Consider the following 25,859-nt stretch of genomic DNA (forward strand, 5'->3'; position numbering starts at 1 on the left):
TAGTCTTGCTATATCACAAATTAAGCCTATTGTTTAAAAAATCAATATAATCATAAATGAATCAAAATTGTTATTTTTTCTATATAAAAAATAACTGTATTGTTAACGATATCAATATATCATTAATGAATCAAAAATCTTTTCTTTTTTGGACTTTTGTATATCACAAATTAACCCAATTGTTAACAATATCAACATATCATAAATGATTCAAACTTTTTTCTATTAAACACACAATTAATCAAGCCAAATACTACTAATTAAGTAAAGAAATTCAAAAATTAAGACTAAAAAACAATTTTAATGGAACACGTTTGCAGAGAGAGAAATAGAGAAGAGATTAAGAGAAGAAGAAGAAAAGAAAAAAAAAAAAAAAGACAGAAAAATAAAAAAACTAAGGAAACCCAATAAGCAGCGATCGAAGCTTTAACTCAAGAAGAGCGAAAAGCTCAGACATTCAAATCCGACGGCAATACGAGAAAGCCACAAAAAGAGAATCCAAGATTTTTGGGTTCATACAATCGAAGACACAGACACGAACTAAGGGAACCGAACAAGATTCATTTTAGGTTGGTCTGAAGTTTTTTTTTACTTGTTCTATCTCTTCTCCTGTGTTCTTTATGTCTGAAAATAATTCTGGTCAAATCTTTTTTTGCTCTCGAATCAAATATCTAAACACTTGTTTTGTCTGCTTACAAGCTTGTGTCTCTCTTCTCATTGCCTTGTTTCCTCTTTATCCAATTCGAATTTTTGATACCCCAATTCGTGTCTTCTCTTTGCTCTGTTCCCAAAGCTTGGATCTTTTAGAAACTTCACTGATCTCGATTTACTTCTGTTAAATTCCGAAAATTTCAAAGTTTATTTTTCTTTCTAATTGGGATTGACAATGTTGGGTCTTTCTTGCTGGTGCAGTTTCGTGGAGTTGGCGAGAGTCTTCGTTTCTTCTTCGAGAGAGAGTGGTATGATAAGGTGGCCTCAAAGCTAGGGTTTTCTGAATACTGAATCAGAAAGGTTGAAACTTTGAGGGCTTTTGTGTGAGTTGGTCTGTGGATATGTTCTTTAGGGTTTTGGTTCTGAGGAAGATGAGATTTGTTACCTTCGCATTGTATGGATTTGGGAATTGCTAAAAAGGGGAACTTCTTTAGGTACATAAATCAGTTTGCATTTTCTTTGTGTGAAGGACTATAGAAGTTGAGAGAGTGCGTCTGTGCACTCTCCCCCACTGTACATCTGGTTTTTGTTGTAGAAGAAGAAACAAAAAAAGTAAGTTTTGGTGAGAGTAATTATGCAACGGTCTCAAGATCAGAGGGTTGATTTGGGTGAATTGAAAGGGCAAATTGTGAAGAAGATTGGGGTTGAGAGATCGAGAAGGTATTTTTATTATCTAGGCAGGTTTCTAAGTCAGAAGCTTACTAAGAGTGAGTTTGATAAGACATGTTCGAGGTTGTTAGGGAGGGAGAATCTTTCACTACATAACCAGTTGATCCGTTCGGTCTTGAGAAATGCGTCTGTTGCCAAGTCCCCACCACCAGATCATCATGAAGCTGGTCATTCTACTAAACCTTTGGCTAATGCTTATCAGAGTAGAAGAGATGGTCCTGAAGAAAGTGGATCTTTGATACCTAACCATAATCATCAGAATGAAGCTGTATGGTCCAACGGGGTTTTGCCCATCTCTCCACGGAAAGTTAGGTCGGGAATGCGTGACAGGAAGAGCAGAGATAGGCCTAGTCCACTAGGGTCAAACGGGAAGGTTGAACATATGTTGCATCAGCCAAGTTGTAGAGATGACAATAGAGGTAGTAGTGTTGGTATGGAAAACGGGGATTTGAGTCAATTTGATTATCAAAGATCAGGCAGATATGGTGCTGATGAAAGAGATGGTGAGTTTCTTCGTCCTGTGGAGAAACCGAGAATAATACCAAATAAGGAAAAAGTTGCAACTGCATCATCTATGAGAGATGATGAAAATAAAGAAGAGCAGGCTAGGCTAAGTCTATCAATGAGTCCTTTGATTGCACCTCTAGGGATACCTTTTTGTTCAGCTAGCGTCGGTGGCTCTCGTAGAACGGTTCCTGTTTCGACCAGCGCTGACGTAAATAGTTGTTATGACCGTGGTGGATTACCTGATATAGAGATGCTAAAGAAAAGGATGGAGAATATTGCAGTAGCACAGGGTCTTGAAGGGGTTTCAATGGAGTGTGCTAAGACGTTGAATAGCATGTTGGATGTGTATCTGAAGAAGCTGATGAAATCATGCTTTGATTTGGTTGGAGCCCGGTCCAATAATGGTGACCCTGGGAAACAAACTGTAGACAAGCAGCAGAGTCAAAACAAGGTTGTAAATGGTGTGTGGCCAAGTAATAGTTTGCAAATACAAACTCCCAATGGGCCTTCTGACGTAACACAAGATCATCGTTCTGTGTCTCTGCTTGATTTTAGAACTGCCATGGAGTTAAATCCACAGCACCTTGGCGAAAACTGGCCACTTCTCCGAGAGAAAATTTCCATGCGTTCTTTCGAGGAACAAGACTTTGAGGTGTGATGCATGCAAGTTGATGTTACATATTGTCTGATTCAGCCTGCTCTTGTCCAAAAGGGGACAACTAATTTTTGGATGCAAAAAGATTTACTGTGTAGTTCCATAATGAACCAGAAAGAGATGAAGTTATGAGTTCTGAGCTGAAAAGCACATCATTATGACTGCAGCAGCAGACTCAGAGCAAGTTAGTAGATTATCAAAAATGGAACTAATCTCAAAGAACCGTAGAAAGATACGTGTTGTTGGTTGCCATGTTGTAAGATTAGCGGTAATTGGCAATCTCAAAGAGTTTCGAGCTTTGTGTGTAAACCCGAGGCAAATAAGGAATTGAGCTTGACAGTTTTGGCAGAGATACTGTGCTTTCAAGTCGGTGCAAGGTACAATGTCAATCATGTAATAGCTGCAGTTTGCTCTGTATGTAACCTAGTCTTTTAGCATTGTTTAGAATTCATATCTTAATAACAAATTTGACATCCGTTTTTGTTTTCTCATTTTAATGGAAATTTTCTCTCTTACGAAGTCCACAATACATTGCCTCGTTCCTTAGTTTTTGACTGTTGGTTGTTTCCTGTCTGGTACATAGACTCTTCGCCAGATTTAATTATATACTTTACCTGGAGTTTTTGTTCCTCTGTATATAGAAAGAATTGACTGAAACGATCAAACTTTATTAAAGAAGTTGTAGCTATAAAGGGGAAATCTCTGATGTTGTAAGCTATAGGATTCATAAATCTCTTACCAATTCTGCTTTCAGCTTCTTGTCCGATCCAAGCATTAAATGCTGTGGTCATTTGTCGAAAATTGGTAGAGACCTTTTGCTTTTCCTATTGATGGTGGTCACTTGGGTGAAAACTTTATAGGATACATGATGGTGTTGTGTTACATATTCCATGAGCTTTAATGGCTATGATGTTACTTAGAACATGTTTGTTCTGTAAGTCAGTGTTAAAAGATATCAACGTAGAAGAACTTAGCGAATGTGAGCTTCACAGGAGTCATCTTCTGGCAAGTCTCTCACTTGTTGGACGAAATCTTGCTACAGTGAATTCATGACTGATGAAGCAGGCAATTCTTGCTGGTGAGTTCTTCTTGAAACATTATTACATCTTTTGTATTTCTGTACCCATGAAACAGCTTTTCAACATGCTTAAATTATGACAGAGAATATGTTTTTTGGGATATATGTATATGAGGCTACTCTAGTGTGCGGTTCTTTGACATGATACTTTGCATGCTAAACTCTACGCTTCACAACTGTGGCATCCAGATATTTGCTTTCAACTAGTTTCCATATGTGATAGTTTGCTCTTTCTTCAGATGAACTGATCTCTAACTGGTCCTGCTTTCCTGTGCTTACAGTGTAAACAGGGAAAAATGAATGGATTGAATACTTGAATATTGTGATTTAGGAGATTATTTAGGACCTCCTGTTTCTGGAACGTTTTACTTTAAGTTTAATTCTAATAAGGATTAGCTCTTTGGTTTGCGAGACTTATCCTAGCTGGAAATTGCTTTGGAGATTTTGTAGGGTTAGGCCAAAGGAGAGAGGATAAATCTATTGGGTGCTTTACTCTACTCTTGTCACTTTGATTCTGTTTTAATAAATGAGAGTTTTTGGGTTAGATTACTTGTGTTTGTTTCTATTTAAAAGTTTAACAAACATTCCGTTAGGTTTACCATACCTGGTCAAGAAGACCTTCCAAACCTAGGCTCTTTGTTTCATTGATAGACTTGATTTGACTTGTATTGTTTTGGGATATTAGTATGATCATTGATAGGAGAAAGGGCTGAAAAATTACTCACCTGGAATTTTGGCGATTAGAGTCGTAACAACTAACATAAGGCCATAAGGGTGTCACCGCAGGTACTTTGATAACTCTTCTTGAGTGAGCTACTAGTTCCGATGATGTGATCAGTGAAACGAGAAGTCTTCAGGTAAAATATAGATGATGAATTCTTTTCTCAGATTTGACAAATATAGTAATAGATGAACCTCAATGAGCTTAAGGAATCCAAGATCCGAAATTGTGCTGAACAGCTCCGAAGAGAGAGGAGTATTGACAGATTAGTTGATCTCTCAATCTAAAAGGAAAACTCTTGCTTGCTAATTTTGGAACTTGATGTCATGCCTACGCCCAACCATTATTACCCTTACACTCCCCGTCTTATCTTCACTAACTCTGCTACTTTTTTCTGTGTAGGCCAAGAACCTTCAATGTCTTTTCTAGACTTGTATCTCAAGTCCCAACATCATAATCGAAATCATGTTTCCATATGTAAAGCATGAACGGTTTAGAGATCAGTTCATCTAAAGATCAAATTCTGGTAATACGAAAGAACCAAATAGGCTCACAAGTCAAAAAGGTACAGAAATAAGCAAACAAACATGACTTTCAAGAACAATGTTAAAAAAAAAATGTTCCTAAACAAAATTGTGTCTGTAAACAGTAACTGCAATCATAACTATATTGAAACTTGTCTCTACATAGAAACCACAAACGTGGACTCATGTGTAACCACTAGTTTCTCGAGACTCTCAACCATCCACCGTCCCATGTCGTAATTATGCGAATGTGACCCTTTCATCATTCAATCAACTACATTCATGGATTCGTATCCCTTTTTCCCATAGTTAACAATTTTTTTTATATCTTTACAAATTCTTCATTCACATTTTAGCAATACCATTTCATCTTCTTGAATCTCTATCTCAACAACAATGGCAGAATCAGAAACTAGGTCAAATCTTAACACCATTAAGGATCACGAAGAAGAAGATGAAGAAACAATAACAAAAACGCAGCCATTGATCCCAGGTTTACCAAACGAGATCGCTGAGCTTTGTCTTCTTCGTCTTCCGTACCCATACCATGCTCTGTTTCGCTCTGTTTCATCTTCATGGAACAAAACCATCACAAACCCTAGTTTCCTCTTCTCCAAGCAATCTCTCTCCATCATCTCTTCTCCTTACCTCTTCGTCTTCGCTTTCAACAAATCAACGGCTAAGATTCAATGGCAATCCCTAGACCTCGCATCTGGCCGTTGGTTCGTCTTGCCTCCTATGCCAAACTCTTTCACCAAAATCTCTTCTCCTCACGCGCTCTCCTGCTCGTCGAGTTCACGTCAGGGGAAGCTTTTTATCCTCGGCGGCGGAGATGCTAACCGCTCCGCCGTCGTGTACACCGCTTTGACGAATCGCTGGTCGTTTATTTCTCCGATGAGGAATCCGAGAACGTACTTTAACGCCGGGAATGTTAACGGTAAGATCATGGCCGTTGGTGGGAGTGTTGACGGTTTTGGAGAAGCGACGACGGAGGTCGAATCGTACGATCCAGAAACCGACACGTGGACGTCTGTGAAGAGAGTGCCGATGGTGTTGGCCAAGTATGACTCAGCCGTGATCGGGAAAGAGATGTGCGTGACGGAAGGGTGGGCGTGGCCGTTCATGTTCCCACCGATGGGACAAGTGTACGACTCCGATGAAAACACGTGGCGTGAGATGAGCGGTGGGATGAAAGAAGGGTGGACGGGTGTGAGCGTCGTGATCCGTGGTAGGCTGTTTGTGATATCGGAGCATGGTGATTTCCCGATGAAGGTTTATTTCTCGGAGGACGATACGTGGAGGTACGTGAGTGGTGAGAAGCTTCCTGGGGATAAGATGCGGCGGCCTTTCGCCGTGACGGGAGCTGACGACGGTCGTGTGTTTGTGGTGGCTGGTGGGCTTAATGTAGCCGAGGGGAGAGTGAGTGAGGGGGAAAATGGGGAATTTAGTGTTGTGTGGAGAATGGTTTCGTCTCCTCAAAGTTTTGTTCATTTTTCACCTTCTAGTTGCCACGTCCTGTATGTCTGATTTCGTCTCTATAAAAATTTATTTGATTTGAATCATATAAAGAAAAATCATTCAAGAATTAACATATAATGAATGAAAATCAAATTTAATTTAGAAACAATATCTGATATCAAATAATTTGAGATTGGAAGTTCGTCTGCTCATTTTTTTTTCCGGTGACTTAATTAATCATCATCTTCGAACTAACGAAAATAATTTAATCTTAAAATAAATGAAAAAGAAAACAACTTATGACGTCAATTTTTTTAAAAAAAGATATAGTGAATTGGATCACAAACTAACATTATCGACCATGACTTTAAAACAGTGTAAACGAAACGAAATAACGGCTTTTTCATACCTCCACAATAGCACTGTGTTGAATTCATACATTTAACTATTGATCTGGCCTAAACATACATTATGTTTCTGAATTATTGAATTTTGTACCCCAACTTCGAAATCAATATCTCAAGTATAAATATTGTGCCATAACATACAAAAACGTGTTTATGGTCTAACTCTGTTAAGCTTTCGTTTAATCAAAATGACGTGGATTCCACGTGTGCGCAGTGATGCAAAACGACGTCGTTTTGAGAAAACAGAAAATCTAAAATTTTGGCCAAACAGAGAATCTAAAGTTTCAGATTGACCCGAAATTAAAAATGCCCAAATTTTCGGGTTCCTCCGCCGAGAGAGAGTATCGGGAGAGAGGAAAAGAGATTTGAGACAGAAATAAAAAACAACGTCGTTTTGACCAAAATATTAGATTTTCTATTTTCCCAAAAAGACGTCGTTTTGAATCGCTGCGCACATTTGGAATTCACGTCATTTTGATTAAACGGAAGTTTAACAGAGTTAGACCATAAACACGTTTTTGTATGTTATGGCACAACATTTATACTTGGGGTATTGATTTCGAAGTTGGGGTACAGAATTCGAATATTCAGAAACATAATGTATGTTTAGGCCAGATCAATAGTCAAATGTATTAATTCAACATAAGGCTATTGTGGGAGTATGAAAAAGCCGTTTTTCCTAAACGAAACTAACAATAGTTGGGGTGGTTCAAAATGATTATTTGGAGTGGTAAAAGATGAGGAAGTGTGAAAGTAATAGAATTTTTTGATTGAAGTGTGAAAATATTAGAAATTTTAAAACCAGTATTAGTAAATGCTCATAACGATGATTGGACTAAAAAATGATAAATTTTTATAAAATGATGTGAGTATTTTTTGTACAAGAACATTTAATGCTTATTTTTGCATTTAGGTATAAAAATTTATTTGGTTAATCAAATATTCTTTCATATATTTCTTCAATTTCATCTTTATGGGGTTGAAATATTTAACAGATTTCAGTATGTAATTGTTATGGGTGAATAATTTACTTTACTAACTAACTCTTCATTTTGCATAATTGGATTTTCTAATCTCATTTTTAGAGACATATTGGGCTTTTAAAACGGAAAAAATTGTTAATTAATATCACAAGTTATCTAATCAAGAATTGTATACTTACCAACTGCTCATTGGTACCAAGATCTCAAGTTCTCTTGCCCACCGTTTTCTTAAACGTCAGCAATTCTTTGTATTAGAATAGATGATGTTTTAGCAATTTATCTTTTATCACAAAGATTGATTTTCTATATTTTTTATTAATTAATGCTATGAAATTGTAGATTTCAAGATTTATTAATTAAAAAATTTTAAATTTTGATGAACTACTATTGGTTAATAGTTATGAGAAATATGTTATTATAAATAAAAATATATTTATGACTAAACATTAATTTTCTTTGTATTAGAATAGATGATGTTTTAGCAATTTATCTTTTATCACAAAGATTGATTTTCTATATTTTTTTATTAATTAATGCTATGAAATTGTAGATTTCAAGATTTATTAATTGAAAAATTTTAAATTTTGATGAACTACTATTGGTTAATAGTTATGAGAAATATGTTATTATNCACCTAATATAACATATTAAAATTTTATTTTAAAATATAAAATATACAAAANTGTTTTCTTAATCTATGTGAAATTTTTTAAAAATCATCATTTCAAATACAAAGGGGGTATTACAAAATCTAACATTTCCTTGGTTTCGAATTTTTCTTCCAAAACAACTATTTCTTTTTAGTTTTGGGTTTGCAAACTCTAACCAACAAATTATCCCCTTTATAATAAAACGGAAGTACACAACATTATTTTGTAGACTANTAAAAAACATTTAAAAACAATCATATAAATTTTATTTTATATAAAAATTACAATATAAATAAAATATATTTCAACCCGTACTCTAGCACGATCTTAATCTGTAAGTTCTTCCTTTATGTCGGCAACCAACCAGATAATTGAACTGTAGTTCCGATAACCAAAACAAACATAAAAAGGTAAAATATAGGTTAAAATATTTGGCACAACATCACTACTTTGCGTATCTGAAAATATTAGGGACCTAATCTTTTTCTTGACAACCTAACTTATCCTCTTATACAGTTCATAATGTCATATTAATATTGTTTAAAACTTGAGATTATCCACACCAAGAAAGGAGAAGTATTGTCTTTTGTAGATTATGAAAAAAGTCCTTAAGGCTGCTACTAATGAATAGATTTAATAATAATTATTCCTAACAAATAAAATCTTCCACCACTTTTGTTATCACTGGAAACTTCCTCTAAAAACAAACAAATTCACAAGAGAAGAACAAATAAAATCCAAGTATTAAAGAGAAACCAATGTTATACTTGATTTTGATTTATTCATCATCATCAACATCACCATCATCCTCCTCTTGCAAACTACTTAGACAGAAACAGCTTCGAGTCTGAGCCATCAAATCTCTCTTATTCTTCATCATCATCATCGCCATCTTCCTACGGTCATCATCATCATCCTCATCCTCATACTCATCATTATGATGATGATGATCATCTTCATTAGGTTCTTGTAACGCAAGTAAAGGCATAGAATTAGGGTTTTGCCACGAGTAAAAATTCGAAGCAGACATAGATCTTCCTCTCATCCTTAGCTTATTAGCTATAACCAATCTCCTCCTCTTGTTAAATGGATTCTCAAATTTCTCCAAATCCTTGGCGTTGTTGTTGCTCGCTGCTTCCATTAAATTCCCAAACGATTTCGATTTCCCGACATAATGATTCGACAACCCTCTCCTGAAACAAAACAAAACAAANTGTCACTATAATATGAAAGAATTTCAAGAAACCAAATATATTAAAACAAAAAATATAACCATATATTAAATTATTTATAATATAATAACTCGCTTTTTAAAAAGCACATTTACAAAATTATGTCTTATAATGACATTCAAGTNCAAACATCAATATTCATATTCAGACCAAACAAAACCAAGAACTAACTTTGAATCATTACAAAGGATCCAAAACTCAAAAAATCATAATCTTTAACTTAAGGGTTTCAAGATTTAACCAAATCACTAAAGATTCACCAAATGAAGAACATAGTGAAAAAGACAAAGAACTCAAGAAAACCAAAACTCAAAACTTACTTAATCGGAAGAGAGTCTTCAAGAGAAGAACTAAACGAATCAAGTGTTCCTCCACCTCCTCGATACGAAACGGTGTCGTCCTCTTCCTCCTCCTCCTCCTCGTTTTCACTGCTCTCTCCGATCGACGACGACGAGCTATCCGACGATTCCTCCGGCGATTTACTCATCCTCAACCCGATCCCGATCTGAGATCCACCGCGTCCAGATTCATCAGCCAAAAACAGAGCCGTCTGAACAGCCTTATCCTGCGCCGCCGTAACGCCGCCACGATCTCTAACGTACGCCGCCATGCCGATTCCAAACGATGATCCCACCATAACCTCCATATCTAACAATCTTTACCCGATGATCAAGATCTCTTCTTCTCTAGCCGATCAAGATCGCCGGAGATGTGTGCGTAGGTTAAGAGCTTTAACCGGCGCAGGTTAAGTACTTATTATATTGATTTGCCTCGAAACGATTACACAAAAGAAGAGAGAAATAAAAGGAAAATGCAAAAACAACAACACTGATCAAGAGAGAGAGAGAGAATAAATTCTTGATTTTGTATTTATAACGACGATATCGTATAATTATACGGATTACGTATTTGTATTAAAAATGTATAATTATACGTATGTTTTTACGAGGTCGCGCACACACATGTTCCTAAGACCATCATTAGTGGAGTAACCCACCATGGTTACTCTTACATTAATTAATTATATAAATAATCATAAATTAAGTTAAGTAACTCTAAGAGAACCTAAGTAAAATTATCCTATTACTAGAGAACTACAAAGAGGTTACTCAAACATTTAAATAATAATTTTTTAATTTTGATTTATTAATTATCAAACTTTAATTATCTAAAATGATAAAACAATTATTTAAATTTTTTATATTACATAAAATAGAAAACAATATTTTACAAACTTAAACATATTTTACAAAATACGGAATAGTAAACATATTTTATAAAATTCAAAATATTATACATATTAAACATAGTTTGGAGTAAGATTTATTGTGCGGTTGCACCAAATTTTTGCCAGATATGCTCAATCAAGTCTTTTTGCAAAAGATCATGCATTTGTGTATCATGAACATCATTTCGAATGCCCATCATATTATGTAGATTTGTTGGGATATCTGTAGAATATGATAAATCGACATGAGAACTTCCGCTTCCTTCTCCGTGATGGAATTCCGCTGGATCGTAGAAATTGTAGTCATGTCGTTCGTCTTCCACTATCATGTTATGCAGGATGATAGATGCTCTCATTATTTTCCCTATTTTCCCTTTATCCCAAAAAAGTGCGGGATTCTTCACGATTGCAAATCGAGCTTGCAAGACTCCAAATGCACGCTCTACATCTTTACGACATCCTTCTTGCCATTGATCAAAGAGTTTTGCTTTTCGACCACGTGGAAGTGTAATGGATTGGATGAAAGTTGCCCATTTGGGATAGATACCATCCGTTAGGTAGTACGCCATTTTGTATTGCCGTCCATTGACAACGTATCTAACTCTCGGAGCTCGGCCCTCTAGGATATCATCAAACACAGGGGAGCGGTCCAAGACGTTGATATCATTTAACGAACCAGGTGGTCCAAAAAATGCGTGCCAAATCCATAAATCTTGTGATGCCACAGCTTCTAGTACGATTGACGGTTTACCAGATCCACGTGTATATTGTCCTTTCCATGCAGTGGGACAATTCTTCCACTCCCAATGCATACAATCTATGCTCCCTATCATTCCGGGGAAACCGCGATGTTCTCCAATATTCAGTAATCGTTGGAGGTCTTCCGGTGTAGGTCTTCTNTCTTCAGATGCCGGCCTAAACTGAAACGGCTGAGAAGAGAATCTAGGCCCACAGTTGACAGGCTGAGAAGAGAGGGTTTGGGTAAAGTTGACAGGCTGAGAAGAGAGGGTTTGGGTAAAGTGGACAGGCTGAGAAGAGAATGTATTTGGAAGAATTGGATTATCTTGGGAGTTAGAGTCTTTTTGAGAATTCATAAGATCAACAAAATATGTATGTGGATTACGAATAAGGCTTCTAGGATCCATTGGTTGTTTTAGTGAAAGCTGATGTTAAAAGAAAAGGGTTTGTATAGAAAAAGTTAATGGTTTATGTTAGTGCTAACATGGAGGGTTTATATTGAGCTCAAGTGGTTTTGGGTTTTCAAATTTATGGTTGTAAATTAACTACAACAACCACAAATTTATTACATTAAAACAACCTACTCGACAAGTATCTCTCTAATCAAGTACTATTCGTATTTAAGAACTCCAACAAACAAAAAAGCAATCATCAATGTCCTGACTTGACTATTACCTAATCTAACACTAATTCATCCCAACACACAATCGCAAACAATAACTATCAACAACATATGAAAGCTGTCGTACCATACCTTTTCAAATAAGAGAATCCAAAACGCTGCAGTCCGCTTCATGAATAATCATTCCAAATGATCTCCATTTGACCTCGCACAAACATGTAAAAATAGTCAATATAAATCACATAAACAGAAACAAAAACATTGTACTCTTAACAAGAACAACAGAATAATCTCATAATAAAAAGCAAACCTCTGGTGGTTTCGAGAGGAGCTTAAAGAGCCCCACGAAGTTTCACCTTTTGCAACCTCTCCATGTTTACACTCTTTGGCTGCTCTAATGGCAATCCAAGAGCCTGTGCACAAATCAGCTGAAACTAGAAAGAGAAAACATCATCAGAAGCAGGGTTAGTAGTATAACTTGGTAAATCTCAAAATTCATGTAAAAGAAGAAAGAGAGATGAACATAGTTAATCAGTTAACTTACATAAGCCACAATGATGGTCGTCGGTTTTTCAACTCCTAAGAGGAAAATAAAAAAGCCATATCAACAGTTATTTCACTATATCAAAAAAGAGAGTAAATATGGGAGAGATTAGGAAAACAAACAAAGAGAAGACTCCACTCTTTCTCAACCATCACCGAGAGATCTTAGTCCCAGAAACCACAAAAGGTCTTGCGCTTTGGCAAGTCATCATCTCCATTGATGCCTTTATCTGCTAGTCAAGAGACAAATCCTTGAGGCTGATGCAACAAAAAAGAAAAGAAAACATGCATACCAAAAGTTAGCTAGAGACAAGAGATAAGAAACAAAATAACAAGACATATATATAATAAGCAAGTCTAAGCTCATGGCTGCAAACTTACTTGTCCCTTCATATTGCTGCTAGTTGTGATCCATCCTTTGACAAAGCTTGCTGTTCGGGAGTAATTCCAAAAGAAGACCTGCAACAAAGAGAGAGAGAGTGAGACCCCCCCAAAAAAGAAAAGAAGTCGTTAAAATCAAACAGAGAGTGACAAGAATGAATAAAAACCCAAGAAGATCTTAGTGCCCTCCTCCTCAATCAAACCATCAGGGAGAGATCTTAGTATCCTCCTCAATCGCCGATCGATCAATACTACAGTTATCCTCCGCAATCAATCAATCTGGATTTACAAAAAAATATAATAATAGAAATATGAGTAAATATAAGGAATTCGAGTGAATGAAAAAAAAACCCTATGTAATAGAAATCAATTTAGAGATCAAACCCTAGAAGAAGTTGAGATTTCAGAGACGAAAGCCATGCTTCCAAAAAGCACCTGCGAGAGACAGAAGGAGAAGAAGAAGAAGAAGAAACAAGTTAGTAAAAAAAAAAACAGAGGAAGCAACACGATAAATCAATCACCGAAAGATCAAAGCCAAATCCTAGAAGAGGAACTCACCTAGAGGCCGTGTGAGCGACAATCAGATTAAACTTGCTTTAAAAAACCTGCAACAAGAGACGACGAAGAAACAAAACAAAAAAATCAGAGACGCGACGCGTTAAGAAAAAGAATAACAGAGCGATGCAATTGGATTGAGAGAGAGAGAGAACAAACCCTAGAAGGATAGGAACGAAACCCTTAAGAATGAAGAAGATCACTTGGGCAGACTGCTTAATCCAATTGATAACTCGATTCTTCTCTCTTTCTTCTTTTCCCGATTACATATGAATCGCCATTTCTTTCGCCGGAGTTCTCGAGAGAGAAGAGAGAGAGACTTTGGGGAAGAAAAGAAAAGAAAATGAGTAAAAAATAAAAAAAAAACGCTTTTATATTTAACAAACACCCATTCACAAGTCGCCACGTAGCGTTCTTCAAGTGTTGCTCAAACTCCTTCCCAGGGTATCGATTCTTCGATAATGGACCCATTTTTGGGTTGTTTAATATTATTTTGGGGCCCAAATAGTGGAGTAACTTTGTGAGTACTCCCCACTAATCATGCTCTAAATATAGAATAGTCCAAAGCACGCTAACGGCGACTTTGACGCCTTCGACACGGTCTTAATGACGTGGCGGATTTACATTGGTTTAAATCTCGGACTTTTGCCGGACGTTTCGGTTTACTGTCTCCCGTTTCATTTTTAATCTGATGCATGTCGTTGTACCGAAAGTTCGGTGGTCGCTATCACACCATATCTCGCTCGACCTTATCCAAATTGTTAAAAATGTTTGAGATTTTTAGAAAAATGTGAGAAAAAGAAAATAAATAAATAAAATCTTGAACAGTGATATGATTTTTTTTGATCGGATGGATGGATTATATTTGGTTTTGGGAAATAAAAAGATGCTGATTTTGTTTGTGTTAAATAAGTCAAAAGATATTACAAAAATATTCGTGTATTGATTACTTTTATGTTTTTATTTGGAAAGTACTATATTGATAAATATATATAAGTACTATCTAAAATTATTAATTTACTACAAGTGGACAAATTAAACCTTATCCCGTTTACTTTTTAGTACAATTAGAATTTTAAACCAATATCGTTAATGATAGTATATTATAATTAAAAAATTTAGAAGAAAGAGTGTTAATGCTGGATTAGTGGAGAAGCCAAGAGCTTTGACTGGTTCAAAATGCGAATACATATTTCGTTTTTTTATTAATTAGCAAATTACTTTGCTGAGTCATCCATGTTATAAACCAAAAAAAGGTATTAGGATCAAATTATTAGCACATGAGATCAAATTATTTATCTAATTAAAATGTATGATCCAATCCCTTTTTTTCTAATGCAATTGAAAGCAGTAAGGTTTTGTTTCATTCATGAGTTAATATAGATCTTATAATTAAAGATGGAGGATATCATTAGACCAATAAGATAAATTCTAACCTTATCGCTTTAAGTGATAATCTTGTTTATGAAATGAGGCTAAGTTAAAGTCTATTAATTGTGTCTAAAGGGTATCTTCCTGTTTTGCTTTACCTCTGGCAATTTATTTTTAAAAAAATGTTTAATGGTGGACTATTAACAATTTTTAATTTTTTTTTGTTTTGTCTTCATGTTATTAAATTAACTAACAAAATCGGTTTAGCGCATAATGTTAATGTCTCTCCTTAATTGTGGTTATAATTACGTTGTAAGACTTTAGAATCTTGACGAAGATGATATTGAAAAGAATTGGTAGTTTGACTTGTATCAATCGAATATGTGAACTAGCTATAGCTGTGTTGTTGTTTGCTAGTGTGTTCGTTTTCTAAATTATCATTAAAACAACATTTATCGTAAACCTCTTATTAAAGTATTTATAACGTACTCAACTACTCATCCTGGCTTATCGTAACTTAGGTATGGCTTATCATCACGCGGCTCCATTTCCTATATATTGTATCCTGCTATTGTTTCTTATTCCACTAGTACGCGTATAGTCATTGGTCTTGATATGGTCGTTTGACTGCATATCCTCTCAGTTAAACAGCCGTATTTTTACAGTTAGCTAGTAATTGCCACATTCCATTTGATTTACTCAGTTCTCGAGTAAACCAACCATTCCCCAATAACTGACAGATGTTGCTTACCTAGCTGTATTGGAATTTGGACTTATTTCTTAGATTGGTTTTGTTCATACCTAGCTGCATATCCTGCTATTGTTTCTTATTTCTTAGATTCGAGGTCCTAGCCTTTTTAGTTTTTTTTTAAGGGTTTTAAGTAAAATAAATGTTGAAGTGGGGTTACAGACTGGATCGAATCCTTTTAGACGATCCATGGCTGCTATAACATGCGTCAGGATGAAACAAATCAGTTAGCTAGTTACTCTGAATTTTTGGTTAGTGGTGGTTTAGTATACAAAGCTTGAGATAAGATACTCTAATATCTACAGAACATTTGAACGTTGTGGAGTTAGTTATTTAAGAAGAGTAAACGAGTTTACTAGACACATGATCGGATTGGTAGGCTGGCTGAAAACAGATAAAGAAAACATCATGTGCTTGGACGAGTTCCACCGAGGAATTGGCCCAAAATTTCTCCCAACACCCAAAATAACCCATTTAACCAATAGATCTAACAATTTTGAAAAATGAAATTTAAGTTCGAATTCATAAAATAATTAAATAGATCAAATACTCCCATAAAAAAAAAAAAACTTGAATCCAAATCCATTCAGATAACGTCCATTTTGACACCATACAAATAATAATTAACCCAACTAGTTGTCTAGTGAACATATATACTAATTAACCCAACTAGTTGTGTGTAGTGAAGATATGTTGCATGTATGTTTGGTCCCCTAAGATATACATCTCGAGGCCCAAACCCAACCATATCACCTGCCTTATATTTAAGGGCCGACAATGGATGTCGGCAACAAGAATATCTTATTTTGCGAGAGAGGGAGAAGAAGATTCATGTGGTGTAGCTTTCAAAAATACGAGAACTAGACAGTCAGTACACAGACCCGTGATATCGATTATTTTACTCTTTGACAATCAGACAAAAGTGAAAACTACCATCGCATGCCTCTTAGCTCAAATGAAATGTGAAACCTGATCTCGAATTTTTAGCAACTTCTGGAGCCAAAGACCGACGCATCCCAATATGATAAGTTTCACTTCCCCAAGTATTTGGATTTATCTAAAGAAAATTGTACACTAATAATTATTTTAACGTAGGTCCTCTTCTAAAACAAGAATTTATAATTAGAGAGTTTAGAGTCAAGTCAAGTTTGTTTGCTTATTTGATTTTGTTGTTCACCTTATCAATTGTTAAACCGCTAAATAATTTCTTTTGACCATAATTTTATTTTCAGTCACTAGACTATAAAATTCAAATATCTTCACTTTAATCATTATTTTTAAGCAAAAAGAAAACAAACAAACTTACACAATAGAAATCCTTATAAATAAAAAATTGACCATCACATTCCTCATAAAAACATCAAAACACAAGAAACAACAAATAAATCAAAAACAATGTCGACTTATAAAACCAAAACCTTCACTCTCTTCATAGCAACACTACTACTCTCGTCCTGCAACACAGCCGCAAACACCACAAGGCAACCGTTATTCCCAGCGATTCTAATCTTTGGCGATTCAACAGTTGATACAGGAAACAACAACTACCACTCACAAACGATCTTCAAAGCTAGACATCTTCCTTATGGAATTGATCTCCCAAACCACAAACCCAGTGGAAGATTCACAAATGGGAAAATCTTCTCAGACATTATCGCAACAAAACTCAACATCAAACAGTTTGTTCCTCCCTTCTTACAACCAAATCTCTCCGACCAAGATATTGTAACCGGAGTCTGTTTTGCATCAGCTGGTGCGGGTTACGATGACCGTACCAGTCTCTCCACTCAAGCGATTCGTATCTCGGAACAGCCAAAGATGTTCAAGAGTTACATTGTTCGTCTGAAAAGTATCGTAGGAGACAAGAAAGCTATGGAGATCATAAACAATGCCTTGGTGGTTATAAGTGCAGGTCCTAACGATTTTATCTTGAATTATTACGATATTCCTTCTAGGCGTCTAGAGTTCCCTTACATTTCTGGTTACCAAGACTTTGTCCTTAAGAAGCTTGACAACTTCGTGCAGGTAATGCATTAAATTTTTAGGGCTTAGTTTATAGGCTTTAATTAGGGGTCTCTAACCCGTCTGTGCTAATCTTTTACGGTATGTGTGTAGGAGCTTTACAGTTTAGGTTGCCGAAAATTTATGGTTGGGGGTTTACCACCAATGGGTTGTTTACCGATTCAAATGACTGCTAAATTCCACAACGCACGAAGGTTCTGCTTGGAACAAGAGAACCGAGACTCTGTCTTATACAATCAGAAACTTCAGAAGCTATTACCTCAGATCGAAGCATCTCTTAAAGGAAGCAAAATCCTTTACTCCAATGTCTATGACCCAATGATGGACATGATGCAAAACCCTAGCAAATACGGTATATACATACAATCTTCCAGCAACTCACCTTATGAGAACCTTTTCTTGTTCAGCAAGTTACCTCATGTGATAGTATTGAAAACTAATTATACTATATGTTCATTAACGTGGAACTAAAACAGGGTTTAAAGAGACGAAGAGAGGATGTTGTGGAACAGGGCATTTAGAGACGAGCTTCATGTGTAATGCTTTTTCTCCAACGTGTAGAAATCACTCGGAGTTTTTGTTCTTTGACTCGATTCATCCCTCGGAAGCTACCTACAATTATATGGCCAATTTACTGGATACTCAAATCCGTGGATGGCTTGCCTAAGTCCAATGTCATAATTATATGGGCAATATAAATTTTCTGGATATCAACTCACACTACCAAATCAGTTCACTTTTCACTTGTTGAAAAAAATTGAATGGAAATATCAGTTGAGTTAAATCAAAAAAGATCTTCAGGCAATCAAATTAGTAATTTATACATTTTTTTTTCTTTTTGAACACCAATTAGTAATGTATATATATCAGGCCATATATAAAAGAAGAAATAGTTAATAAAAGTAATAGTAAGTCCGTCGTGTTCGTATATTCGTTGTAGCTGTTCCTCATCCATATTGTCATAGCATTTGAAAAGAGAATAGAGCAAAGCCTTTAGGACCCAGCAAAGAATATTCCAAAACACCTGTCTATTCTTAAGAAAATTGCCTTTCAAAGCTACAATCTACCATATATGATGGAAGCAGTAGAACAACCTGGTTCACAACCGGCTCTCAATCCCATCGACCACCATCTTCAAGACTCTGGACAGGGAGATCCGAAACATCATTATAACAAGTTGGAAAACGTTTTAGAAACTTGATGCAGCTCTGGTTGTCACTTGTCATGAACTCACACTTAAAGTGACTTCTCAAATTTGAATCCTTGTTTTTATTTTGCCAAGGTTTCAAAAGCCATAGGCAGTCATTAGAGTGTTGCGGAATTTAAAGTTAAGAGTGTTCAAGGAGGATTTGGACAAATCTATAAATACTTATCCTTTATCTTCAATTTTTCCTTGAAATTAATATGGAAAATTATATTAATATTATTCCTCAAATTATTTGTCTTCCAACATCATAATGGTTTCGTTGACCCTCAAATCCGCATTAATTCACTTCAATTCATTGTTCAACCTCCAAATCCAATATCTCCCCAACAACTCATTGAAAATCTCTTTTTGACTTTCTAAAACCTACATAATAGTCAGCTTTGCTTTAACAACCCCATTCTAAAAGTCTAACCCTCCACTAAGTCAATCATCACAAATAATAACTAGATTAAATAGAGTAATGGTAACAAATTACAAACCATATCATTGAGTAAGTAACTAAAAATTCACATTTATATGATCAACTACTTTGCTAAACATCATTTTTTTACATGACACCATTCAAAATATATGAAACGAGGATTTAAGAAGAAGAAAAAAATACAAATATTTTGTAGTAAGAATTTTTCTGTCATTCTCTTTCTCGGTGGTAGTAAGATTAAAAATCCATTCAAAAGACTAAAACAAATCTAAAAACTAATGTTGTTTAGGAAAAAAAAAAAATTACAAAACCAACCCCTCTATTTTCTCAAAATATTACAAAATCTACCAAACTAAGAATTTCTTCAAGCCGAACCAAATACCAAACCGCTCACGCTAGGAGAAGTCATCATATTCTCATGCATCATCGCTGACTGGTTGTGGCGATGCTCTCCTTCGTAAGTCACAATCAGCATCGTCGAATCATCCAATGCTCGTTCCACGTGTTTCCTCGCTGGACATCCTCTAAATGTACTACACTTGTAATAACCCCTGAAACCAACAAAAACAACCGTTAGATCTCATCTCACTTAAGTCAAACAAATCAAACGGTGGATATAGCGACGATGGTGTACGAAAGTTACCGTGGATGTGGTGAGCCTTTGATCGGTTTTTGTCCGTACTTCCTCCATGAATACTCGTCCGGTGGTATATCGGCGATCTTTGCACTTATCGCCGGTACTCTCACGGTTCTCTTCATCCGATTTTTCCGGCTATTAAATCAAAATAACAAATAATCGTAATTAGTTAAAAATCACTTATTAACAACGTGCATCAGGTTTAATGTTTAAAGTCAGAAGTCAAACAAAGACTTTTATAACTTAAAGCTTCGTTTACAGTTACATAAAACGACAGCACCACTAACTAGTCATTGTCAGGCGTGCTTTTGGGTTTAAGTTACTGTCGTTGACTTTTACTAAGTACGTTGACCAATTGGTTTTAGACCGTACCAAACCGGTTTAAGAAGTATCAAACCAAATCAATTACTACTAGTCTACTAGGCTAGTTAAGCAAATGATTAATTTAGACCGTACCGAACCGGTGAAGGAAGTAATAAACCAAATCAATTAAACTACTACAGTACTAGGCGAGTCAAACCAATCATTAGTTTATTACTTTATTGTGGAGACGTAACAATACCTTTTCTTGCAGTGGCACTTGCCGTTGCCGTTGCCGGAGCCAGAGATCTTGCCGGAAAAGTCCTCGGAGTGATCATGTTCAAAGCATCTCTTTCTATAAGGAAGACCAGAAAGAGGCGGTTTCGCTGAGGAAGGCAATGGAGCCGCCGGAGCGAGAAAGATCGAAGATCCTTTAGAGACGCTTCCGTCACCGGTGATAGCGGAAGACATGAAAGAAGAGTTATTAGATGATACGCTAAAGCTCTCCTTAGCGAACTCAACCACCTCCGAGCTCTTTGTTTTAGCGCCAAACACGCTTGGTCTAGTGAAATCTAACGTCACGCTTTGTTGATGTGACTGAACGAAACTAACTGGAGCAGAGATCTGAATCGGAACCGGAGAAAGAGGCGTTATTTTGGCCGGTGGAGGAGGAGGAGGAGCGGAGGAAGATGAAGGGGGAGGAGGAGGAGGGGAATGAACCGGACCACGTCTAAACCGAGCGTGACCGGTACGGTCAAGAAGAGAGATGACTTTCTTGAACTTAGAAACGGTGAAATCAGTGATTTCGGAACAGTCGACGTTACGTTCTTCAGAACGGTTAGAGAGGACACGGATCAAGTGTTCCATGCTTTGTAAGCCTTGTGAAGCAGCTTCTTGTATAGCTGTTTGATCTTCCATCTTCGGTATACGCAAGATATCAACGGTCATGATGAGACAATATTGAAGATCTGAATGTGAAGTTTTGTTTTGTTTTTGTTTTCGATGAATGAAAGAAAGAAAGAGAACGAAAGTGTAATGGGAGAAGAGAGAATGGCGTGATATATGGGGTTATTGGGTGTGACCGGGTGACCGGTTGAGTAGGTCTACATGGTGGAGTTTTAGTCAAATCGTTGTTTTCTTTTTTATTTTTGATCTAACGGTTGAGATTAAGTTGAAGACTTCTATGGAATAAAGCAATCAAAGTTTGGTCTCCTTGTTGTGTTTTTGAGGTGTGTAGGGTCCTCTTTTTGTGTAAAGCAAGAATTTTATAAATCGTGTCTTTAAAATAAAGGAATCGTTGTGCGTAAACTTGAATTTGGAAAATATATGTTCAAAGGAAATTACAAAAAAAAAAAAAAGTCAAATAAAAAACGTTAAAGTGACTGTTTATAAGAAAAATTATACTCTTTTTTCTCATATCTATTTTTACTTTTATCAGCTATGTTTATGTCTTCAAGTTCAAGTCAACATATCTAAAATTAAAGGTGATGAATTGTTTTTTTATTTGTATGAACAATGGGGTTGATTTTAGCTGTGACAGAAAAAAATAAATATAAGTATCAACTACTAGTTGTGAAATAATATTAGAATGGAGATTTTGACTTTTTTTTATTTTGTATTTTATTTAGTTTTGAATTCAGACAAGGTTTTAGGCGTTATTCATGTTTTTTATTTTTAAGTTTTGTTTTTGTATACTTTTATTGTCAAATCAACACATACAACTTGTCAAATATTATATGCACACACATACAAAACAATCGTGTTTGCAGCATGCTATATTATTTCAATGTGTTTCTAGAATTATTACTATTTGAAGTGCATTGACAAAAATAAATATATGAACAATATGCATGTTAGAAGTGTTCACATATCATATATATATAATAAACATTTGACTCGGACTTCCTTTTGTATCCAAATACATTTGTTCAACTACAATATATAATAAGTAATTAGAAAATTTGCATAGGTGTTTACTAATTTTACATCTAACCTCATATCATAGGCTTCTAGAAAACGTCTTGACTGAGAAATTAGTAAAGGAAAAACAAATCCTTTCTTGACTTTTAATTTACCTAATTAATAATCTACACAAAAATTGTGGAATAATTAAGAATCACTAATGGAGATTAAAGGTAGTATAGTAACAGCGACAATCGTTGACTATATCTTATTAGTATAGTCTACAAGTCTCTAGTTGAGAACAGCAATCAAAGAATAACGACAAAGTAGGAAAACAAAAGCTGACTATTTTATTTTTTTTAGAAAAAAACAAATCAAAATAAAAGTGATCACATGGACCCAATTCTTTTTTTTTAAACACACAGAAGTATTGACCACCTCGGTAACCGGGTGATTCCGGTTAAGTATTATCTGGACCGTTGATTACCAAAAGTTTGATCCAACGGTGGATCTGTGAACTGTGGAGTTGACTCTTTGCTATATTATTATTCTCTTTTAACTTTTTTTGTTTTTTGTTTTTGAGAACCTAAACAAAACACTCTACCACGTTCCGACACGTGACATTTTTGGCTGACTCATAAAGCTTTTTTTTAAAAAAAATTGGAACCAATACAATTGAATTAGGAGTGGAGGAAATTAAAATGATTATAAAAGAGCAAATTTGAAGCTTTATTCCATTTTTTTTTTTTTTTTTCACAAAAGTGTCTTTTATTGATTGAAGCCTAATAGGCCAACATTACAAGCCAAAAAAACCAAGTCTACAATACAAACCCAATAAAACAAAAATCCAATAAGATAACCCTTAGATATGGCAAGCTCAAATACAGCACATAACACGTGGCTATTGGAGAACATGTAAAAAGACACGTGGAAAGACGAGAGGGTGGAAATCTCCAATCTCCGGCAGTTGCTGTGTCGCCGGAAAGCAACTATTCCAGCCGAAATCGCCGGAAAACTGACTGCTCGACCGATCTCACTCTTTGCCCAAAGATTTAAAGGCAAGATCCCAGTTTAGATTGATGAGAATAAGACTCCACTTAGCACAATCTGAAAATCTTCTTCATCTTCGAATAAGCTTTTCAATCTTTAAGGTTTTTTTTCTTAAAAGCTTCCGCCATTGAACCTGCAAAACAAACAAACTACCTCTATCCAACCAGTGTCGGCATATGAATTATACCATCAATTGCTTTAATTGCTTCTAAATCATCCCAAAGAACCAAGAGAGACACCAATCCACAACTCCCAACCAAATCGAGCCCCTTAAACAAGGGAGGACTAGCGAATTACAAACTCAGATTAAAGGAGATATATGCAATTAAAACTAATTGAAACCGATACACAATTGAAATCCAAGGAGAGAAACAAAAAAAAAAACTAAATCCGGAAAAAACCGGATCCAAAAGTAGCGGAATATCGCCCAAGAAATGAGCGGTAAAATCACTAGAGAAAAGCCAGCCATCAACGCTAAAGAAGCCGTTCGATGCCGGAGTACAGAGCCGACCACCGGTGTTGATGAAACCATGCTTATAAAAATGTTATGTCTATTGTTACTGATTACTAAAACAGAAAAAATTAACATTGCATCAATGCTTTCTTGTTGTTTCTAGTCTTCTTGGTTTATGTTTTAATTATGTCATTTTTAAATATGTATATGTATATTACGTGTTATGTGTGCAAAACAGACCTCAAGAATGTGTATTTGAAACATTTTTAAGCATTTGTCAACGGAATGCATTATAAATTGGCGACATGGGAATCCGTTGACCTAACCGACTAATATATGATTGTCGTGCACGTCTGCTTATATTTTTTAAACCATTTTTATTGTTTTCATTTCTGATTTTATAAACTTTTACATCCCTTTTTTTTTATTTCTTTTTGAAAACGGTTTTTGACGTCCTCTCAAGAATTTATAAAATTAAATCTAAGATTACAAAAAAAAATGTATCTGCTATAGTTTCATAGTAAATAAACATAAATACATACTTAAAAATGTTCTAAGCGTTTATTTTTCTGTAGAAGGGTTACAAAAATAAAATTCCGATATACTGTATTAACCAAACCAGTGGAAAGAAATACTGGCGTATTTGAATCGTTTTGTTTTCAGGTAAAGAGACACATGTTGCCATGTTGGTTAATTTGCATGTTGTATTGTAGTATTGCATTTATCAATTAATACGGTTCAAACGAAGCTTCATTTTCTTTTTTTCTTAAATTATACGTGTTCCAACCACTATGTGTTTTTATAATGGTATATATACGGGCTATATTAAATAGTATACTATATGTCGAGTTGAAAGTTTAATTATTAGTTAGTGGATGAAAGAAAAATGTAGATATTTCTTTAATACTAAACAATATAGAAGCCATTAACCATGATGATGTATGATAATTATTGCTATTCATTCGAGAAGAATTGGCTTTATTCATGCCAAAGATACGGCAAAAAAGATTTGGTCTTACTTTAAGCTTGTAGAAGTCAATGTAAGTTATGTAACAAACCTACCTCTACGAGATAAATTATTTATTTACATCTACGAGCGAGATAAGTAACAGTTTGCGTTTTAATGTTATCAACTGTTACTATATGGATATATACACTCATAGACCATCTTGAAAGTTTTAAAAATTATAGAGTAACTTCGTAAAGACTCATGAAAGTTATTAAAATTGGTTCAACTATTTCTATAATTTTTTTTGTTATTAAAGTTACTAAAGTTATTAAAGTTATTAAAGTTTTGTGTTAGTACTTAGTACCGTCGTTATGTCACCACACTGATTCAGACCTTTATACTGTAAGTTATTGATTAAAAAAAAAAAAAATTGAACCCTAAAAAGTTGAAAGCTTAGATAACAATGTTAGATTTTATAATTACTTTAATAATATGTATAATTTATTTAATATTAATTGAACAATTATGCATCATATCTTCCATTTTTTTTTCTATGTTTGAACATATAAATATGTATCATGTAATCTATTTAATCTGTACTTATTCCATGCTAATAACATTTATTTATCTGATAATTTGGATATGTTTAATCCACACCATCTTTTCCGTTTACACCATTCAAATCAGTAATTGAATCAATTTGTTGGCACGTGAAAGTAAAAGGGTATTCATCTGGTTACTTGACTTTTCTTGCAAAATGAACTTAAAATAATGCCCCAAGCCACTGGTCGTATCACGTAAGATGATTTGGTTGAGGATTTGATTCTTTTGGTTCGACCAATACATAAAACATTCACCATTTCTTTATATTTGTCATTCTTATCTGCACACAATATCATATTTCCTTCAAATCCACACCTAACTTATCTTATCGTGGCTTTAACAAATAACAAACTAATAATATTGTCAGTGCCAAATAATATATATCATCTAGTATTATTGTGTCATATGCCATCTGAGTCAACCCGTTCTACTTGGGGGGTTGTTTGTTTTATCCGAGGATCAAGTTTTGAAACTAAGATTAATGTTTACTATTGCTATTTTGCACCAGGAATTCTAGAAACTGTCTTTTTCTC

At 35.1% G+C, this 25,859-nt stretch overlaps 5 protein-coding genes and 1 long non-coding RNA gene across 10 annotated transcripts; 3 read left to right on the plus strand and 3 right to left on the minus strand.

The window, feature by feature from the left end:
* On the plus strand, positions 354-3,071 carry LOC104713903. The gene is made up of 2 exons (XM_010431132.2): positions 354-569; positions 913-3,071. The coding sequence occupies exon 2, from the start codon at positions 1,286-1,288 to the stop codon at positions 2,543-2,545; it is 1,260 nt and encodes a 419-aa protein (XP_010429434.1). The 5' UTR covers positions 354-569; positions 913-1,285; the 3' UTR covers positions 2,546-3,071.
* Positions 3,250-6,427, plus strand: LOC104713900 (F-box protein AFR-like). Its single transcript, XM_019229573.1, has one exon. The coding sequence runs from the start codon at positions 5,262-5,264 to the stop codon at positions 6,390-6,392; it is 1,131 nt and encodes a 376-aa protein (XP_019085118.1). The 5' UTR covers positions 3,250-5,261; the 3' UTR covers positions 6,393-6,427.
* Positions 8,967-10,444, minus strand: LOC104713904. Its single transcript, XM_010431134.2, has 2 exons — positions 9,916-10,444; positions 8,967-9,556 (listed from the first exon to the last, which is right to left on the minus strand). The coding sequence occupies exons 1-2, from the start codon at positions 10,239-10,241 to the stop codon at positions 9,142-9,144; spliced, it is 741 nt and encodes a 246-aa protein (XP_010429436.1). The 5' UTR covers positions 10,242-10,444; the 3' UTR covers positions 8,967-9,141.
* LOC109126277 lies at positions 11,767-14,017 on the minus strand. 5 transcript variants are annotated; one of them, XR_002033325.1, is made up of 4 exons: positions 13,822-14,017; positions 13,666-13,712; positions 13,492-13,542; positions 11,767-13,386 (listed from the first exon to the last, which is right to left on the minus strand). It is a non-coding gene; the product is annotated as an uncharacterized LOC109126277 (long non-coding RNA). The 5 variants fall into 5 exon arrangements; XR_002033326.1 differs by having other exon boundaries at positions 11,767-12,984; positions 13,108-13,386; positions 13,666-14,017; XR_002033328.1 differs by having other exon boundaries at positions 11,767-12,762; positions 12,866-13,386; positions 13,666-14,017.
* On the plus strand, positions 17,163-18,550 carry LOC104713905 (GDSL esterase/lipase At2g24560). Its single transcript, XM_010431136.2, has 3 exons — positions 17,163-17,806; positions 17,897-18,155; positions 18,280-18,550. Exons 1-3 carry the CDS (start codon positions 17,177-17,179, stop codon positions 18,468-18,470), a joined length of 1,080 nt encoding a protein of 359 aa, XP_010429438.1. The 5' UTR covers positions 17,163-17,176; the 3' UTR covers positions 18,471-18,550.
* On the minus strand, positions 19,571-21,415 carry LOC104713906 (probable WRKY transcription factor 17). Its single transcript, XM_010431137.2, has 3 exons — positions 20,631-21,415; positions 20,075-20,203; positions 19,571-19,982 (listed from the first exon to the last, which is right to left on the minus strand). The coding sequence occupies exons 1-3, from the start codon at positions 21,314-21,316 to the stop codon at positions 19,796-19,798; spliced, it is 1,002 nt and encodes a 333-aa protein (XP_010429439.1). The 5' UTR covers positions 21,317-21,415; the 3' UTR covers positions 19,571-19,795.

The sequence above is a fragment of the Camelina sativa genome, chromosome 9, assembly GCF_000633955.1.
Source record: "Camelina sativa cultivar DH55 chromosome 9, Cs, whole genome shotgun sequence".
In the NCBI taxonomy this organism is placed as follows: domain Eukaryota; kingdom Viridiplantae; phylum Streptophyta; class Magnoliopsida; order Brassicales; family Brassicaceae; genus Camelina; species Camelina sativa.

Bases quoted from the DNA above. Each gene is read 5' to 3' on its own strand.
- LOC104713903 (XM_010431132.2), top strand. From the start codon at position 1,286: ATGCAACGGTCTCAAGATCAGAGGGTTGATTTGGGTGAATTGAAAGGG.
- LOC104713900 (XM_019229573.1), top strand. From the start codon at position 5,262: ATGGCAGAATCAGAAACTAGGTCAAATCTTAACACCATTAAGGATCAC.
- LOC104713904 (XM_010431134.2), bottom strand. From the start codon at position 10,241: ATGGAGGTTATGGTGGGATCATCGTTTGGAATCGGCATGGCGGCGTAC. The intron at 9,557-9,915 runs GTAAGTTTTGAG...GTTTTGTTTCAG, and splicing joins GAAGACTCTCTTCCGATTAA to GAGAGGGTTGTCGAATCATT.
- LOC104713905 (XM_010431136.2), top strand. From the start codon at position 17,177: ATGTCGACTTATAAAACCAAAACCTTCACTCTCTTCATAGCAACACTA. The intron at 17,807-17,896 runs GTAATGCATTAA...GTATGTGTGTAG, and splicing joins AGCTTGACAACTTCGTGCAG to GAGCTTTACAGTTTAGGTTG. The intron at 18,156-18,279 runs GTATATACATAC...GAACTAAAACAG, and splicing joins GCAAAACCCTAGCAAATACG to GGTTTAAAGAGACGAAGAGA.
- LOC104713906 (XM_010431137.2), bottom strand. From the start codon at position 21,316: ATGACCGTTGATATCTTGCGTATACCGAAGATGGAAGATCAAACAGCT. The intron at 20,204-20,630 runs GTATTGTTACGT...TTGATTTAATAG, and splicing joins AAGTGCCACTGCAAGAAAAG to CCGGAAAAATCGGATGAAGA. The intron at 19,983-20,074 runs GTAACTTTCGTA...TGTTGGTTTCAG, and splicing joins AAAGGCTCACCACATCCACG to GGGTTATTACAAGTGTAGTA.